We start from the raw sequence: 17,995 nt of genomic DNA on the forward strand, positions 1-17,995 counted from the left end.
CATACTGTACCACACACCTGACTACACATGCCACCTGAGTTAGACTTGTGATAGTATAACTTTTCAGGCTTAAGAGCCATAGATGCACGTACAGTGAGGTCTGAAATTATTAACATCCTTGCTAAAGGAGTAAATATGACTGTATCAAATAAATAGGCTAAATTGTATGCAAAAACAAAAAGGGGGAAATTACATTATTTGGTACTTTCAGTACCAGTTAAAAGCTTGGACACCTACTCATTCAAGGGTTTTTCTTAATTTTTTACTACTTTCTGCACTGTAGAATAATAGTGAAGTCATCAAAACTATGAAATTACTCACATGGAATCATGTAGTAACCAAAAGGTGTTAAACAAATCAAAATATATTTTACGTGAGATTCTTGAAAGTAGCCACCCTTTGCCTTGATGACAGCTTTGCACACTCTTGGCATTCTCTCAACAAGCTTCATGAGGTAGTCACCTGGAACGCATTTCAATTAACAGGTGTGCCTTGTTAAAAGTTAAATAGTGGAATTTCTTTCCTTCTTAATGTGTTTGAGCCAATCAGTTGTGTTGTGACAAGGTAGGGTTGGTATACAGAAGATAGCCCTATTTGGTAAAAGACCAAGTCCATATTCAGGCAAGAACAGCTCAAATAAGCAAAGAGAAACGACAGTCCATCATTATCTTAAGTCATGAAGGTCACTCAATTTTGAAAATGTCAAGAACTTTGAAAGTTTCTTCAAGTAAAACCAAGCGCTATGATGAAACTGGCTCTCATGAGGACAGCCACAGGAAAGGAAGACCCAGAGTTACCTCTGCTGCAGAGGATAAGTTCATTAGAGTTACCAGCCTCAGAAATTGCAGCCCAAATAAATGCTTCACAGAGTTCAATTAACAGACACATCTCAACATCAACAGTTCAGAGGAGACTGTGTGAAATCAGGCCTTCATGGTCAAATTTCTGCAAAGAAATAACTATTAAAGGACACCAATAATAAGAAGAGACTTACTTGGGCCAAGAAAACGAGCAATGGACATTAGAAGGGTGGAAATCTGTCCTATGGTCTGATGAGTCCAAGATTTTTGGTTCCAACCGCTACGTCTTTGTGAGACGTAGTTCCCACCAGAAAGCATGGAGGAGGAGGTGTGAGGGTGCTTTGCTGGTGACACTGTCAGTTATTTATTTAGAATTAAAGGCACACTTAACCAGCATGGCTACCACAGCATTCTGCAGCGATACGCCATCCCATCTGGTTTGCGCTTAGTGGGACTATCATTTGTTTTCAACAGGACAATGAGCCAACCCTCCTCCAGGCTGTGTAAGGGCTATTTGACTAAGAAGGAGAGCGATTGAGTGCTGCATCAGATGACCTGGCCTCAACAATCACGCAACCTGAACCCAATTGAGATGGTTTGGGATGAGTTGGACCGCAGAGTGAAGGAAAAGCAGCCAACAAGTGCTCAGCATATATGGGAACTCCTTAAAGACTGTTGGAAAAGCATTCCAGGTGAAGCTGGTTGAGAGAGTGCCAAGAGTATGCAAAGCTGCCATCAATGCAAACATGCAGTCAGAAAAGGGGGAGGACGGAAAAAGGCATTGGCTTCAAAGACAACCTAAAAACAAACAACAAAAACAAAAAAAGCAGCGGGCCCAACACGGAGCCCTGGGGAACTGCTGAGTATTCAACTTTTTTCTCTCAACCTTCCCGTAATCATCTAAATTTAAAAAACAATTGATCATAATGATTAGGTTAAGTCATAGTTGAGCCAAAACCCTTTATACCAGGTAGGTCCATAGGAGAACCACTGGGATAGAGAGAAAGAGATGGAAGCCCAGAGCACCCAGCCTCCTGATAGTAACACAGACTATTGATAATAACCCGTCACCAATACCAGGGCACAGTCAGGGCCTTTTTTACCTTGTTCAAAAAACTCTGACCTCCGTTTTAAGTTTTTCAAAGATATGGGTTCTACAGACTCTACGTGAGAGATGGAGAAATCAGAACAGGAACACAGAGTGTAAGGGAGGAGCTGGGAGAGAAACATTGAAGTAATAGCTTCTACAGTATCATGGCATGGGTAACATCTATCAAAATCTACATTATCCCCCACTGAAAACATGACAATTTCATTAGGATTACGTCGTCACACTCAAAATAAAAACAAACTTATATAAGCTCAGGCCAGCTCTTTCCAAAATGCTCACACAAACATATCCAACATTACAAGCAAACAGAACATCATACTATCATCAGTACATAATTGAGCAATGAGCATTTCACCATCAAAAACACATACAGTCCCAAAGAGAGAATGTTGTCATTGCTTTCTCAAGCTTGTTGATGTTAATAAAGGCTAGTCATAAACACTCTGGTTAGTATCTCTGCTCTATGCTCTTTACCTTTGTTTTTCATGGTCACCGTCTTGTCACGGGAACCTCCATTCACTCCAATGGATGCCACATCCTGCAACAAGATGAAGGAAAAGCCTGTTGAGAACTGTTTGGGGTTTAATCAATACATGTTATTAAATGTGATCATGCAACTAACACAAATCAACAGTTTTTTGCAATTATGTCCTATATCAATGCCCTTACCAACCGTTTCACAACATATTTGCAACTTTGTGATAATGCAATATCTTATCTGGGTATTTGTGAGTAAGATAAGAAAGCTAACAAGAAACACTAGAACACTATCAACACCATGAGGTCTTCGTGTAAAACTCACAATGATTTGTTGGATGGCGATTTCCTTGGTGGTTTCTATGGATCCCTGAGATGTGAAAGCCAAGCTGGTGGTTGAGTTAACAGTGGCTGTGTTGGGGGAACCTATAAGTGTTGGATGATGATTCATACTGGTCAGATTGATGGTCTTATGGCTTTTGCACGGCAGGGAAGGTAGGTCTCTGTCCCAGTCTGAACATCGCAGACACATGACAATGGCAAAGAATCAAAGGGGGGTGTGTGTGAGAGAGAGTGAAAGACAATGTATGTGTGTAAGAGAGAGTATGTGTGTGTGCGTGAAAGCACAGTATTAGGAAAGGTACTTTAAAAGTACTACTATACAACTATAGGACAAAGTACAGACGCTACAGCTTGGAAGGGACAATAAGATTGTTTTGTTATTCACAAGAACAGCGGGAGGATTTAGAAACCACCTTCCCAACCCATGCACAATCTACAAACCCCTAAGATTTACCAACAGGCTTACACGCTCTCCTGCAAAAGTGTCTATTATGCAACGTAATAGACTGATTAATGTTTCGGTGGTGTAATCGTGTTATAATAGCATGTGTAAGCCTGTTGGGGAAAACATACTGTAAATAGACCAAGTCTGGACACATTAGGCCCTGTGCCAGAGTTTGGGTTAACTCTCCATAAGGTGGGCCCTGTACCAGAGTGTGGGTTAACTCTCCATAAGGTGGACCCTGTACCAGAGTTTGGGTTAACTCTCCATAAGGTGGACCCTGTACCAGAGTTTGGGTTAACTCTCCATAAAGTGGACCCTGTACCAGAGTTTGGTTTAACTCTCCATAAGGTGGGCCCTGTACCAGAGTTTGGGTTAACTCTCCATAAGGTAGGCACCACATAAGGAATGCACACAGGAGAACAGAGGGAAGACAGAAACAGACAAAGATAAACATTCAGAAACAAACATACACAAACAGACAGAGAAGGGAAGAAAGAAACAGAAGTACAGAGACACAGGCAGACGAAAAGTAAAACAGACAGACAGTCAAAACTGAGCTCCCATATCACTAACTAAAAGGTTATCCTTTTAAGGACCTCAGCCACCCAATCCACGGTCTGTTCACTCTGCTACCATCTAGCAGACAGAGACGGTACAGGTGCATCAGAGCCGGGACTGAGAAACAGCTTCTATCACCAGGCCATCAGACTGTTGAACAGCCATCACTAATGGCTACCTGCCCGGTACTCTGTCCTGCACCTTGAGACTAATGCCCCATGTATATACTGTAGAGACATTGAACACTGGTGACTTCATATACTGTTAATATACTGTTGTTTAATCACTGTGGATGTATATACTGTATTCTTGAGATAGCTCATTCTACTATACCTATTACTGGGCATACCCTTTTCTTTTCCAAATGATATAGTGTCTATACACACCACATATTTATATTCTGGACTCTGACACTGCTCACTCTAATATATCTACTTTGAATTGTTAATAGGACTCGTTTTGACATTTCTTGATCAGATTTTTAGATTGTGTATTTGTATTGTATTTGCTAGACATTCCACTGTGCTATTGGAGCTAGTAACAAGCATTTTGCTGCACCTGCTATAACACCAACAAATTTGTGTACGCGATCAATAAACTTGATTTGATTTGATCCCAGAATAGACTAGAAAACTATTGAGACAATGAAATTATAATTAAACTGCCATGAAATAATTGAGCACAACCATTTACTGACCAATTCAATGTGTTACAATAGTTTACCAACACAACAAACAAAAACAACACTGACACTAAAAATACAAATTCTCGACGTGCCTCAAACAAACAACCACACACAGACATTTGCACGCACGCACACACATGCCCGCACACTCTCTCTCTCCAGTCGTCTACTCACTGTTCCTGCCGTGGCGACGTATGTCCATGGTGAGGCTGCCCTGCTGCAGGGCCTGCTCTGTGCTGCTCTTCCACTCGCCGTAGCTCATCTCTGCCACCCTGTGCCCGCTCACCGCCAGCACCTCGTCTCCCACCTGCAGTTGGCACAACTCCGCTGGGCTGCCTGGGGGGCACAGAGATGGGCAGAGAGGTCAGATAGACAGGGTTCTGATATAGATAATGTAATGTGGAGGGCACAGGAGGTGAGATAGAGGACAGGTGTCAGAGTAGCAATGTAGAGTTCAAGATAAGGGTAAGATGTCACAATAGAAAGACATGCCCGAGAAAAGAATTTGCAGAAACTCGTTACTAAAGACGGAGTCATCTATGATTCTCCGAATAATATTTTAAGGCAGATGTTCTCTTTTCCGTCTCATCCTCTCCCACTGAAGGAAGATTATGGTAAGGAATTCCTTTCCAAATAATACAAAAAATGGAAAATTTAAAAATGTACAGAAAGATCAGTGCGAAGGCCAAATTACAGAGGAATAACTTTTTGAGGCAATTAAGGTTATTAAATCCTTTCACCAGGGCTTGATGGCATACCGGGAGAGGTATATCAAGTATTTTTTGCTAGATTGTTTTAACTACTCCTATAGAAATGGTAGTCTGTCAGGTACTCAGCAGGAAGGTCTGATTTCTCTATTATTAAAACAAGACCCAGATGGTAAATATAAAGACCCAGTCTATCTAAAAAACTAGAGGCCCCTTACACTTCAATGTTGTGATGCAAAAATACTAGCAAAATGCATAGCACTCCGAATTAAAAGGGTTTTACCAGGTATTGTTCATCCTGATCAGACAGGTTTTTATTTTACATGGACGATACATTGGAGATAATATACGACAACTACTAGAAATAATAAAACGTCATGTAAAATATAAGAAGCCAGGAATGGTATTTATAGCGGATTTTGAAAAGGCATTTGATAAAGTAAGACTGGATTTTATTTATAAATGCCTGGATTTTTTCAATTTCGGTAATTCTCTTATAAAATGGGTAAAAATAATGTATAGCAACCCCAAGTGTAATATAGTAAATAACGGCTACTTCTCAGAGAGTTTTGAATTGTCAAGAGGAGTTAAACAAGGGTGTCCGCTGTCACCATGTCTATTCGTTATGGTCATCGAAATGCTAGCTTCTAAAATCAGATAACAACATTAGAGGATTAGAAATCCAAGGCTTAAAAACAAAGGTGCCCATGTGTGCCAATGACTCAAGTTTTATATTACGTCCGTAAGCTAGATCCCTGCGATGTCTCATTGAAGATGAGATAAAGAAGAATGAAGATGAAGATAACTTTACTGTACTTTACTGTACTCTCTGGATTAAAACCTAATTATGATAAGTGTACAATATTACGTATTGGATCTTTAAAAAATACAACTTTTACATTACCCTGCAGTTTACCTATAAAATGGGCTGATGGTGAAGTAGACATACTCGGTATTCATATCACAAAATATATAAATAAGCTCTCCACAATGAATTTCAATAAAAAACTTGTAAAAATAGACAAGATCCTGCAACCATGGAGAGGTCTATTTATGGAAAAATTGCCCTGATTAACTACTTAGTCATATCTCAGTTTACTCACTTACTTATGGCGCTGCCTACTCCTGATTATTTGTTTTTCAAATTATTTGAGCAAAGAATATTTAGCTTTATCTGGGACGCTAAACCAGACATAATAAAACATGCAGATCTATATAATGAATATGAATTGGGTGGGTTGAGATTATTAAATATAAAAGCACTAAAGCTCTCTCTAAAAGCTTCACTCATTCAAAGGTTTTATTTGAACCCTAAATGGTTCTCAAGTAGATTAATAAGAAAAGCTCATCCATTGTTTAAAAATGGCCTTTTTGCATTTGTGCAGATTGCCATGTCTCATTTTCAATTAACTGAAAATGATACGTTTTTTCAAAGTATCTCTCTTTTTCAAACAAGCATTGCAGAGCTGGCTATCAGAATTGTACTGAAAGGTCTGCGCAATCCAAGAGTACAACCAATTGATTACAGCATTACCCCAAAAATGGAGGAGGCAGGTGGCAGCGGGAGGAGGTAGGGAACTGGTCTGTCTGCCCAATGTAAAGGATCAAAACTGGCAGAGGAATAAAAATAGCATAAATAGGAAAGTATACCAGTTTCATTTGAGGACCAGGATGTTGACAACTGTACCATACAGATTGCAAAATAGTTGAGAAGAGATTTTTGATGTACCGATTCCATGGTACAGGGTGTATGAATTGATATATAAAACAACGCAAGATTCAAGACTTAGTGCTTTTCAGCTAAAATTATTTTATAGAATTTTTGCCACCAACAAAATGTTGAATATTTGGGGCTTAAAATCATCGAAGCTCTGCATATTTTGTTGTGAGGATACAGAATCAATAGACCATTTATTTTGGTATAGCCCTCAGGTAGCCTGTTTCTGGTCTCAGGTTCAGAAATGGCTGAAAATGCATAGCATTGATCTAAAATTGACCCTAGAAATAGTACTGTTCGGAGATCTGGAGAGACCAGGTCAGTCAATTACTTATATACTAATACTCTTAGTAAAAGTATTCATCTTCAACTTGCAACCTGTGGATTCTATTCAATTAGATAGATTGAAATTGTTTCCTAAACATCACAGCATAGTTGAAAGATATGTGTTGCGTAAAAACCCAAAGTGGGTGGCCAGCAGAGATAGGTGGGATGGGCTGAGGGAAGCTGAGGGTTGGTATGTGGAATTGGAGACAATTGGGAGTGTTGATGTGTGGGAGATAGAATGATGGTCAAAGATAAAAGTAAAAAATAAAGTCTAAATAAAACATAACATAAAAGTAAGTTTGAGTGACACTGAGGGGCAGTGTTTTTACAACTAATGCCAGTTTGCCTGAGGCTGATGCAGTGCAGGTGTTTGTACACATGCATATACAGACACTCTCATTCAATTAAACACATACAAGAACACACACATACATGTAATAGTGCCCGACATGCACACAAACATATACAGTTGGCATTGCTGTTATGATTTTAGTTGTCCTTGATGTCCTTTGATTTAAATGTATTATTTAGTTTTATAATGTTTTTCCATTGATGTTTTCTTCTGTCTTTTCCTTTTTTTCTCTTTAGTTCATTCTCTTGGTTGATGGTAACCATATTATTTAAAAAGTACAACCATACGGTAGACAGAAAGTGATATACATTGTTACTTTTTTGCTTGTTGTTTGCTTGTTTTTTTTTATTGGGCGGTTCTTGAGGGTGGGGAATGGAATTAACTGTATTTTAGATTTTTCTTAGTGGGGGGGGGGGGGGAGACTGTGGGAGGGGTCTCGAATGGTTGAGGGACAGCTATTGGGGAACTGTGGGGGGATCTTGGAGGGTTCGGGTTCACATTTTTTGGCCTGGTGGTAGATCGGTCAACGTGCCCTTGAGCAGGGCATTTGACCCTGGATGCTTCTGTGTGTCGCTCTGAATGGGAATCTGTTGGATGACTGGTATGATGTAGTTGTTGAGCGGCTTCACTGCAAGTATATTGTATGTTTAGAATATTCAATACATTAATTTACATTATATATTTTTTTATAAAAGACATGCCCGAGATAGGACAAGGCAGTGATTGCAATAAACCATCTCAATTATTTAAAGTGGCTTCTGCTTCTTGTCTCCTTCCCTCATCTGCACTGATGGGGTGGTATGACAACAGGTGACAGCTACTCCCATAGCAAATTAGGGCAAACCTAACCTACAGTATAAGCATGAATGCGAACATCACCGTTACCATAACTAGAAACAGCGATTCCACCATTTTGTGCACAGAGTGGCATCAGTACCTTTTTCAGTGGTGCAGCGATAGCCAAGTGATTCCTTAGTACATATATATAGGCTAGAGAGAGACAGGGCCAGCAGATCTGACCCAGATAGAGGCTGCCCTACATAAGGCCTGTCACACGCTCTGTTACTTGGTCCCATCGGGTCCTACTAGCTCACGAACTGAAGAACACCAGCAGTGCCTGACTGAAATACAGGGCTCATTGTAATGGCTGGAATAGAATCAAATCAATGGTATCAAATCTGTCATGTAGAATCGAATAAAACTGTCCATCCAGGATGGACATTTTTATTTGGCATCACCTTACATTAAAAGGATCACATACACATACATTCTCACATCACACACATTTGAACTAGTCAGTCCATTATGCTGCATAGACTAAAAACAGAGGACATTGATACATTCACTCACACTCTGCCCCAACTGCACTGGATGTTATAAGTACATTTGGGGCGGCAGGGTAGCCTAGCGGTGAGAGTGTTGGGCTAGTAACCGAAAGGTTGCAAGATCGAATCCCCGAGCTGACAAGGTACAAATCTGTCATTCTGCCCCTGAACAAGGCAGTTAACCCACTGTTCCTAGGCCATCATTGAAAATAAGAATTTGTTCTTAACTGACTGGCCTAGTTAAATAAAGGTAAAATAAAAAAATAACTGTTGTCGTGTCACAACTGTTGAATGTCATGTTGTAAAATTACCCAAAATCTGAATAGTTACTTGCCTGATATTACTGTACATTCCTTTTTTTGTTGTAAGTGCCCTTTTTAATGTCGTAGATTCCATTCCCCCTCATGAAGATCCCCTGCCCCCTTACCTCTTCCCTGTCTACTGTACTCATGTGAAAGTCTGTCTTTAAGTAAAGTAATATGTATTTCTAAAATATATATTGTTTATGCAAATACAGTGGTTAACTGTTCTTTATTTCCTACCCTCGGAAGTACAGTATTGTTTGTCACTGTTTTTGTCATCTTGTGAACTAGGTCAGCTGAATCTCTGAAAGCTTTCTGAAATACAACAGTGCTATCCAGTGTGACTGATCTCAGAAGTCATTTTGGTGTACTTGTTAATGCATGTCATTTATCTGTCAAACAAGCAAACCTAATCCTTCAAGCTTTTTTAAACTTTGCTTGTTCTTTATATCTTTCTGTGTGCGGTTTCCCTTTTATGGACCTATAACCTGTCTAATGTTACAATTGTAATAAAAAATGTATATGTTTGGAAGGTGTTGTCTGGTCCATTGCATTGCTCAGAACTGTTGACCCAACTCAATAGGTGGTCTGTCATGAACCGGTGTCTTATGTTCTGGTTGAGGTGTTCCCCTCATTAAACAGTAACTGGCATAGTCTGGTCTGACATTTTAGCTAACCCTAGTCAGCAGGTGTTACTACAACACACTAGTCATGTCCGCAAAACCCCATAGTGAATTCTAAAGATACTTCAGTCATGTCTGCAAAAACACTACAGTAAATACTGAAGTATATAATGTGGAAGTTGTTACTTTGTGATTACCGTGTGTGTTTACCGTGTGTGTGTGTGTGTGTGTGTGTGTGTGTGTGTGTGTGTGTGTGTGTGTGTGTGTGTGTGTGTGTGTGTTTACCTGATTGGATGGAGGTGACGTGTGCTCCAGTGGAGTCCCACTCAGTCTGGAATCCAAAGTCTCGACTGCTGTTGGGCTTCTGGTTGAGACTGATCCGCATGTCTGCGTAGCTCTCCTACACAACACACAAACACACACATTAAGAATGTTAGGCTGTGTTCCAAGCCAGGGAACGGATAACATTTGGTCTTCACTATGAATTATTAATTGCAGTCTGACAATGGCAAGCATCACTCCTACTGTCTCTCGCACTAGCTGCATAGAAGGGCTGGGAATTACCAGAGACCTCACGATATTGCCAAAACAAAATACAATATATTGTCAAAAATAATATGTTGATACGTAACTACCCCCATCACTACTACATAGTACAGTATGCATGCAGTATCCAGTGTAAATCGTAGTCACTCACTCAAGTTTGCTCTGAAAAATACTTATCTGCCTAATCAGGTTTTTTCCTGGCTAGTGGCGTGGCAATGGGCGCAGTCAGCGCGGATGAATTAGTTTGAACACTTTATAGGCCCCCCATCTTGATGTTTAAAACATCAAACTTTAAGGGGGGGGCTTGAGAGCAGCCAAAATCTAAGCCTACCTGGTTTGTGTCCTTTGCAGGTACAGGACTGACCGGGGCTGAGGAGGCCACTTTCGGGGGCTGGAGTGCAGTGAAAGGACTCCTGGCCTGAGGAGGGACAGGAGAGGGGGCCAGGGTAGGGACCAGTGTGGGGTTCACTCCCCTTACCGTCTCTCTCTTTTCTTCTTCCTCCTCCTCCTCTTCCTCTCCTCCACTGCTGTTGGCAGAGTTGGAGTGGGAACGTGCCTCGTCCTCGGAGGTCATGACCTGGCTATAGCGGCTGGGGGCCGACGACTTCTTGGTGACATCCATCTCGCCGTTCACACTTTTCTGAGGAGTCAATATTTTTATGGTTAACAAGGAGCCTATATTTACATTATTTATTTCCTTCAGACCTTTGACATTTTGTTGTTTTACAGCCTTTAAAAAATATATTACATTGACATTTTGTTGTTTTACAGCCTTTAAAAAATATATTACATTGACATTTTGTTGTTTTACAGCCTTTAAAAAATATATTACATTGACATTTTGTTGTTTTACAGCCTTTAAAAAATATATTACATTGACATTTTGTGTCACTGGCCTGCAATACCCCATAACGTCAAAGTGGAATTGTGTTTTTAGAGTTTTTTACAAATTAATTCAAAATGAAAAGTTGTCTACAGTCAATAAGCATTCAATCCCTGTGTTATGGAAAGCCTAAATACTGTAAGTTCAGGAATAAAACATTGCTTAAGAAGTCACATAAGTTGCATAGACTCATTCTGTGTGCAATAATAGTGTTTAAAATGGTTTTTGAATGACTATTTCATCTCTGTATCACACACATACAATTATCTGTAAGGTCTCTCAGTTGAGCAGTGAATTATAAACCTAGACTCAACCACAAACACCAAAGTTTTCCAATGCCTCGCAAAGGAGGGCACAAATTGGTAAATGGGTCAAAAGAAAAAGCTGACAATGAATATCCCTTTGAGCACGGTGAAGTTACTAATTACACTTTGGATGGGGTATCAATATAACCAGTCACTACAAAGACACAGGCAGCCTTCCTAACTCAGTTGCCCGAGAGAAAGCAAACCACTCAAGTATTTCACCATGAGGCCATTGGTGACTGACAGTTAGAGTTTAATGGCTGTGAAAGGAGAAAACTGAGGATGGATCAACAACATTGTAGTTACTCCACAATACTAACATAAATGACAGAGTGAGAAGAAGGAAGTCTGTACAGAATACAAATATTCCCAAACATGCATCCTGTTCGCAACAAGGCACTAAAAAGTAAAACTGCATAAAATGTGTCCTGAATTCAAAGTGTTGGGCAAATCCAACATCACTCTTCATGTTTTCAAGCATGGTGGTGGCTGTATCATGCTATGGGTATGGTTGTCATAGGCAATGACTAGGGAGTTTTTTAGGTTAAAAAGGAATAGAGCACAGGTGGACTCCAATCAAGTTGTAGAAACACGTCAAGGATGATCAATGGAAACTGGATGCACCTGAGCTCAACTTCAAACCTCATATCAAAGGGTCTGAATACTTATGTAAATATGGTATTTCTGTTTTCCATATTTAATCAATTTGCAAAAATGTCTAAAAACCTGTTTCGCTTTGTCATTATGGGGTATCGTGTGTAGATTAATTAAGGCTGTAACGTAACAAAATGTGGAAAAAGTCAAGTGGCCTGAATACTACCCAAAGGTTACCTTCAGACGAGTCCTGTGACACTTTTGGGTGAGGAAAAACGGCCTCGTGTTTATGAGAGTCCCATTTCCATAGAGTGGTCATAATAGTTTATAGGCCAAACCGTTCGGATGCTACAGTCATTTTAGCGTTGAGACCAATTTTCGGGATATTTCATGGTCTGACAAACACCGCTCTAGCTCTGCCACCTTTCACCGCAGATGTGGAAGTGCGACATTGGCAGATGGTGCGGATTGAGATGCATCCCTGCAAAAAATTGATATCTCTAGCAGCAGGTAGCCTAGTGGTTAGCGCGTTGGGCCAGTAACCGAAAGGTTACTGGATCGAATCCCTGAGCTGAAAAGTAAACATTTCTTGTTCTGCCCCTGAACGAGGCAGTTAACCCACTGTTCCCCGGTAGGCTGTCATTGTAAATAAGAATTTGTTCTTAACTGACTTGCCTAGTTAAATAAAGGTACAATTATTTTTTTAAATACATTTTTTAACTGACGGAGTGTGTGAGAATGTTGTATTATGTTAATTAGGTTGACGCACCGGTTAGAGCCTATGTGCACGTTTAATCAAAATTGTAATCTTAATTGGTGCATTTTAAACTGTCCTTTTGTGAGGCACAGTAGATTACAATGGCTATGGACAGCGTTGTGGATTAAACATTGACAGTATATCCCCACGCTCAACAAGAATGGCACCTCAAGTATGTTGACAATCTACACTGACATCACCCCAGTATACTGGAGCAAGACGGAAATGCAAAGAAACTGACCAGGCCAAAGACATTACAAGAGCTATTTTGTACATTTGTTACAGTCTTTGGTTTATAGCCGGGGATATGCGCCTGGTGGAAGTGCTCCAGACACTTTACAAACTTCCCCTGTGCAGCCACTTCAGCAAACAGGTAGTACTCGCTCTATATAAGCAAGCCAAAGTTTTTAATTAATTGTTGCGCTTACTCAAACGCCCATTGCAGTCAAAAACATGATTTCCCTGTGCTTTATATATATTTCCACACTATGCATTTGAAATAATACTGTGAAATTGTGAAAATTATGTTAATGTCCTTTTAGTAGAAGACCTGTTTTAAAAGACCCCCTGAAATTTCTGCCTGTTTTGACGGGATTTGGCCTGTCTGGTGACATCACCAGGTGGTAAATTAGTTAGACCAATAAGAAACGGCTATGCCAATGAAAGCTAGTTTACAGTTTTCCCCTTCCCACTCAGACCAGACAATCCTGGAAAAATTCTTGCTTGAGAAATTGCCCTATTATATATATATATATTAACCATTTTACTTTAAAACAAATCACAGTAAGGTACTTAATTGTTACCCATAATTGATTTGATATAGAGATAAAAACATCTGCATTGGATCTTTAACAGTGACAGCCCATCACATTAGCCCGGAGTACCATGCTAGACACCTCCCTTTTATGAGAGTCACAAGTGTGCATCTGGCACTGAAGAATGCAGGGTGATGGTGTGTTTGTAACCAAGTGGGAAGTGGGAATTTAACACATACGACTGGGAAAAATCCACTTCAACAGCCCTCAAACTGGTAATTACTAGTGGAAAACTCATCTACACTGTTTCCTCAGTGCGACTAAGGAAACGGCCTCTAGAACAGCATTTGACAGGTAAATGCAACAACACATTATTAACAGTGTAATTATTACATTTCATATATGTTATCGCAAAAATAATGATTTGGTAGTGTTTATGAAGGTCTTAGGTAATATTAGAACACTATTCTTTTAAATAACAATAAAATAATGATTTGGTAGTGTTTATGAAGGTCTTAGGTAATATTAGAGCACTATTCTTTTAAATAACAATAAAATAATGATTTGGTAGTGTTTACGAAGGTCTTAGGTAATATTAGAACACTATTATTTTTAAAATAACAATAAAATCATGATTTGGTAGTGTTTATGAAGGTCTTAGGTAATATTAGACCACTATTCTTTTAAATAACAATAAAATAATGATTTGGTAGTGTTTATGAAGGTCTTAGGTAATATTAGACCACTATTCTTTTAAATAACAATAAAATCATGATTTGGTAGTGTTTATGAAGGTCTTAGGTAATATTAGACCACTATTCTTTTAAATAACAATAAAATAATGATTTGGTAGTGTTTATGAAGGTCTTAGGTAATATTAGAACACTATTCTTTTTAAAATAACAATAAAATAATGATTTGGTAGTGTTTATGAAGGTCTTAGGTAATATTAGAACACTATTCTTTTAAATAACAATAAAATAATGATTTGGTAGTGTTTACGAAGGTCTTAGGTAATATTAGAACACTATTATTTTTTAAATAATAATAAAATAATGATTTGGTAGTGTTTATGAAGGTCTTAGGTAATATTAGAACACTATTATTTTTTAAATAACAATAGCATTTCCATCATTTTGTTACTGTAGGCTATAATAAATAAAACACACAACAACAACAAAAAACAAGACTTCTAGAGTTTAATATATTGTATTCATAGACTGCCTTTGTTACAACTATGAAACAGAAAGCACACATATTGGAAAAATGGTGACAGCTTATTTTTATAACGACAAAATACAAAAAATACCTCAACCACCAAGACGCAAGACATGCTGTCAAATGCCGAAAACATCATTATAAGCGTCAAGTGTGCTTGATGGTGAAAATCAGCACAAAAACAATAATGGTATTATGAATATAAGTGTCGGTATGACAACAGTAAAATAAGTCAATTATTTATACATAGAATACCAGGGCGAATTTGTTGGTTTCCAGGCGTCGCGCTTTCGTTTCTTGTCATCAAAACGGCGGTAACACATGATCTTTCTGAACTGACATGGTTTCTCCAAAGAAATATATCCAATACATGTCTGACCAGAAGCTCTACATATCACATGCTCTTTCCACCGAATCCTCCATGGGCAATCTTCCATGGACATTGAAATGAACGCTTCCAGCTCATCAACAGATAGATCCCAGGCAGTGTCTCCTTGCTCCCTTTGCGCCTCAGCCACAGTCCCTGATGTGCTGTCCATGACACAAACAAGGAAAGCTGGTGAGTGCATCGCTGATGTTGTTTTTTACTTGAGACATAGGGAGCTCTCTCAGTGATGACATTTTGTCACCGGATTTTTCTATCTAAAGGGTGCCGTTCCTTCCTCTCTCGATGTTTCATATGGCGGTGGCGCGGGAACCTGCTTAGTGCGCATTGTTCTATATTTTTGCGGTTTAGGCCCCCAAGGTGTAGGCTCAGAAAAGCCCCCGAGGTGTAGGCTCAGAAAAGCCCCCGAGGAGTAGGCTCAGAAAAGCCCCCGAGGTGTAGGCTCAGAAAAGCCCCCGAGGAGTAGGCTCAGAAAAGCCCCCGAGGAGTAGGCTCAGAAAAGCCCCCGAGGTGTAGGCTCAGAAAAGCCCCCGAGGAGTAGGCTCAGAAAAGCCCCCGAGGAGTAGGCTCAGAAAAAGAAGAATTTGAGATGTTGATTCATTTCTTCCCCACCATCAGCATCATTTTCATTCGGATGTTGTAGCAGCGCTAACACAGCATGTGCATCCATTTGTCTTGGCCTTCTTGCCATTGTAAATTACGCATGCTCTCACTGTCTACTCCAAGTAGGCCACTTACTTAATAATCTGTTGTTTCATGTGTGAAATTAGTTTAGGTTCAGTTTCTAAGCAAATCTCGGGGTGATTATCAACTGGGCATGGTACCTTCCACTGTCGGGAGAAGGAGCGAAGGAGGGGCAACGAGGAAAACCATTCAAAAAATGACATGCCCTTCTATAACTGGTTATAACTCAAGTTCTATTTGTGATATTAAGATTCTAACAACGGCAGTGTGTTTTATAGACTTACAAACGAAAAGTCACGGAAGGAGGAGGGCATGACTTAAATGGCAGAGTAATACTTTTTTTACATTCCCGAGCAGTCAAAATGCCTGCTTTAGCAGTTGTAATGTTAATGTGTTTTTTTACATTCCCGAGCAGTCTAAATGCCTGCTTTAGCAGTTGTGGTGTTAATGTGTTTTTTTACATTCCCGAGCAGTCAAAATGCCTGCTTTAGCAGTTGTAGTGTTAATGTGTTTTTTTACATTCCTGAGCAGTCAAAATGCCTGCTTTAGCAGTTGTGGTGTTAATGTGTTTTTTTACATTCCTGAGCAGTCAAAATGCCTGCTTTAGCAGTTGTGGTGTTAATGTGTTTTTTTACATTCCCGAGCAGTCAAAATGCCTGCTTTAGCAGTTGTGGTGTTAATGTGTTTTTTTACATTCCCGAGCAGTCAAAATGCCTGCTTTAGCAGTTGTGGTGTTAATGTGTTTTTTACATTCCCGAGCAGTCAAAATGCCTGCTTTAGCAGTTGTGGTGTTAATGTGTTTTTTACATTCCCGAGCAGTCAAAATGCCTGCTTTAGCAGTTGTGGTGTTAATGTGTTTTTTTACATTCCCGAGCAGTCAAAATGCCTGCTTTAGCAGTTGTGGTGTTAATGTGTTTTTTTACATTCCAGAGCAGTCAAAATGCCTGCTTTAGCAGTTGTGGTGTTAATGTGTTTTTTTACATTCCCGAGCAGTCAAAATGCCTGCTTTAGCAGTTGTGGTGTTAATGTGTTTTTTTACATTCCCGAGCAGTCAAAATGCCTGCTTTAGCAGTTGTGGTGTTAATGTGTTTTTTTACATTCCCGAGCAGTCAAAATGCCTGCTTTAGCAGTTGTGGTGTTAATGTGTTTTTTTACATTCCTGAGCAGTCAAAATGCCTGCTTTAGCAGTTGTGGTGTTAATGTGTTTTTTACATTCCCGAGCAGTCAAAATGCCTGCTTTAGCAGTTGTGGTGTTAATGTGTTTTTTTACATTCCCGAGCAGTCAAAATGCCTGCTTTAGCAGTTGTAATGTTAATGTGTTTTTTTACATTCCAGAGCAGTCTAAATGCCTGCTTTAGCAGTTGTGGTGTTAATGTGTTTTTTTACATTCCCGAGCAGTCAAAATGCCTGCTTTAGCAGTTGTAGTGTTAATGTGGTTTTTTACATTCCAGAGCAGTCAAAATGCCTGCTTTAGCAGTTGTGGTGTTAATGTGTTTTTTTACATTCCCGAGCAGTCAAAATGCCTGCTTTAGCAGTTGTAGTGTTAATGTGTTTTTTTACATTCCCGAGCAGTCAAAATGCCTGCTTTAGCAGTTGTAGTGTTAATGTGTTTTTTACATTCCCGAGCAGTCTAAATGCCTGCTTTAGCAGTTGTGGTGTTAATGTGTTTTTTTACATTCCCGAGCAGTCAAAATGCCTGCTTTAGCAGTTGTAGTGTTAATGTGTTTTTTACATTCCAGAGCAGTCAAAATGCCTGCTTTAGCAGTTGTGGTGTTAATGTGTTTTTTTACATTCCCGAGCAGTCAAAATGCCTGCTTTAGCAGTTGTGGTGTTAATGTGTTTTTTTACATTCCAGAGCAGTCAAAATGCCTGCTTTAGCAGTTGTGGTGTTAATGTGTTTTTTTACATTCCCGAGCAGTCAAAATGCCTGCTTTAGCAGTTGTGGTGTTAATGTGTTTTTTTACATTCCTGAGCAGTCAAAATGCCTGCTTTAGCAGTTGTGGTGTTAATGTGTTTTTTTACATTCCAGAGCAGTCAAAATGCCTGCTTTAGCAGTTGTGGTGTTAATGTGTTTTTTTACATTCCCGAGCAGTCAAA

The 17,995-nt window shown here is 39.5% G+C and overlaps 1 protein-coding gene across 8 annotated transcripts in view; it reads right to left on the bottom strand.

Moving 5' to 3' along the window:
• LOC139380074 (LIM domain 7a) overlaps nucleotides 1-17,995 on the bottom strand; it is a 92,979-nt gene that overhangs the window by 23,452 nt on the left and 51,532 nt on the right. For 5 of the 8 annotated variants that reach the window (XM_071122540.1, XM_071122538.1, XM_071122537.1 and 2 more), the window contains exons 8-13: nucleotides 10,649-10,957; nucleotides 10,057-10,171; nucleotides 4,593-4,754; nucleotides 2,714-2,901; nucleotides 2,386-2,449; nucleotides 1,904-1,963 (exon numbers count right to left, since the gene is read on the bottom strand). In XM_071122540.1, coding sequence (XP_070978641.1) covers nucleotides 1,904-1,963; nucleotides 2,386-2,449; nucleotides 2,714-2,901; nucleotides 4,593-4,754; nucleotides 10,057-10,171; nucleotides 10,649-10,957 — 898 coding nt within the window. The remainder of the gene's footprint in view (nucleotides 1-1,903; nucleotides 1,964-2,385; nucleotides 2,450-2,713; nucleotides 2,902-4,592; nucleotides 4,755-10,056; nucleotides 10,172-10,648; nucleotides 10,958-17,995) is intronic. The other 3 variants (XM_071122539.1, XM_071122545.1, XM_071122541.1) reach the window with 2 other exon arrangements.

Source organism: Oncorhynchus clarkii, chromosome 22 (assembly GCF_045791955.1).
Source record: "Oncorhynchus clarkii lewisi isolate Uvic-CL-2024 chromosome 22, UVic_Ocla_1.0, whole genome shotgun sequence".
Classification (NCBI taxonomy): Eukaryota; Metazoa; Chordata; class Actinopteri; order Salmoniformes; family Salmonidae; genus Oncorhynchus; species Oncorhynchus clarkii.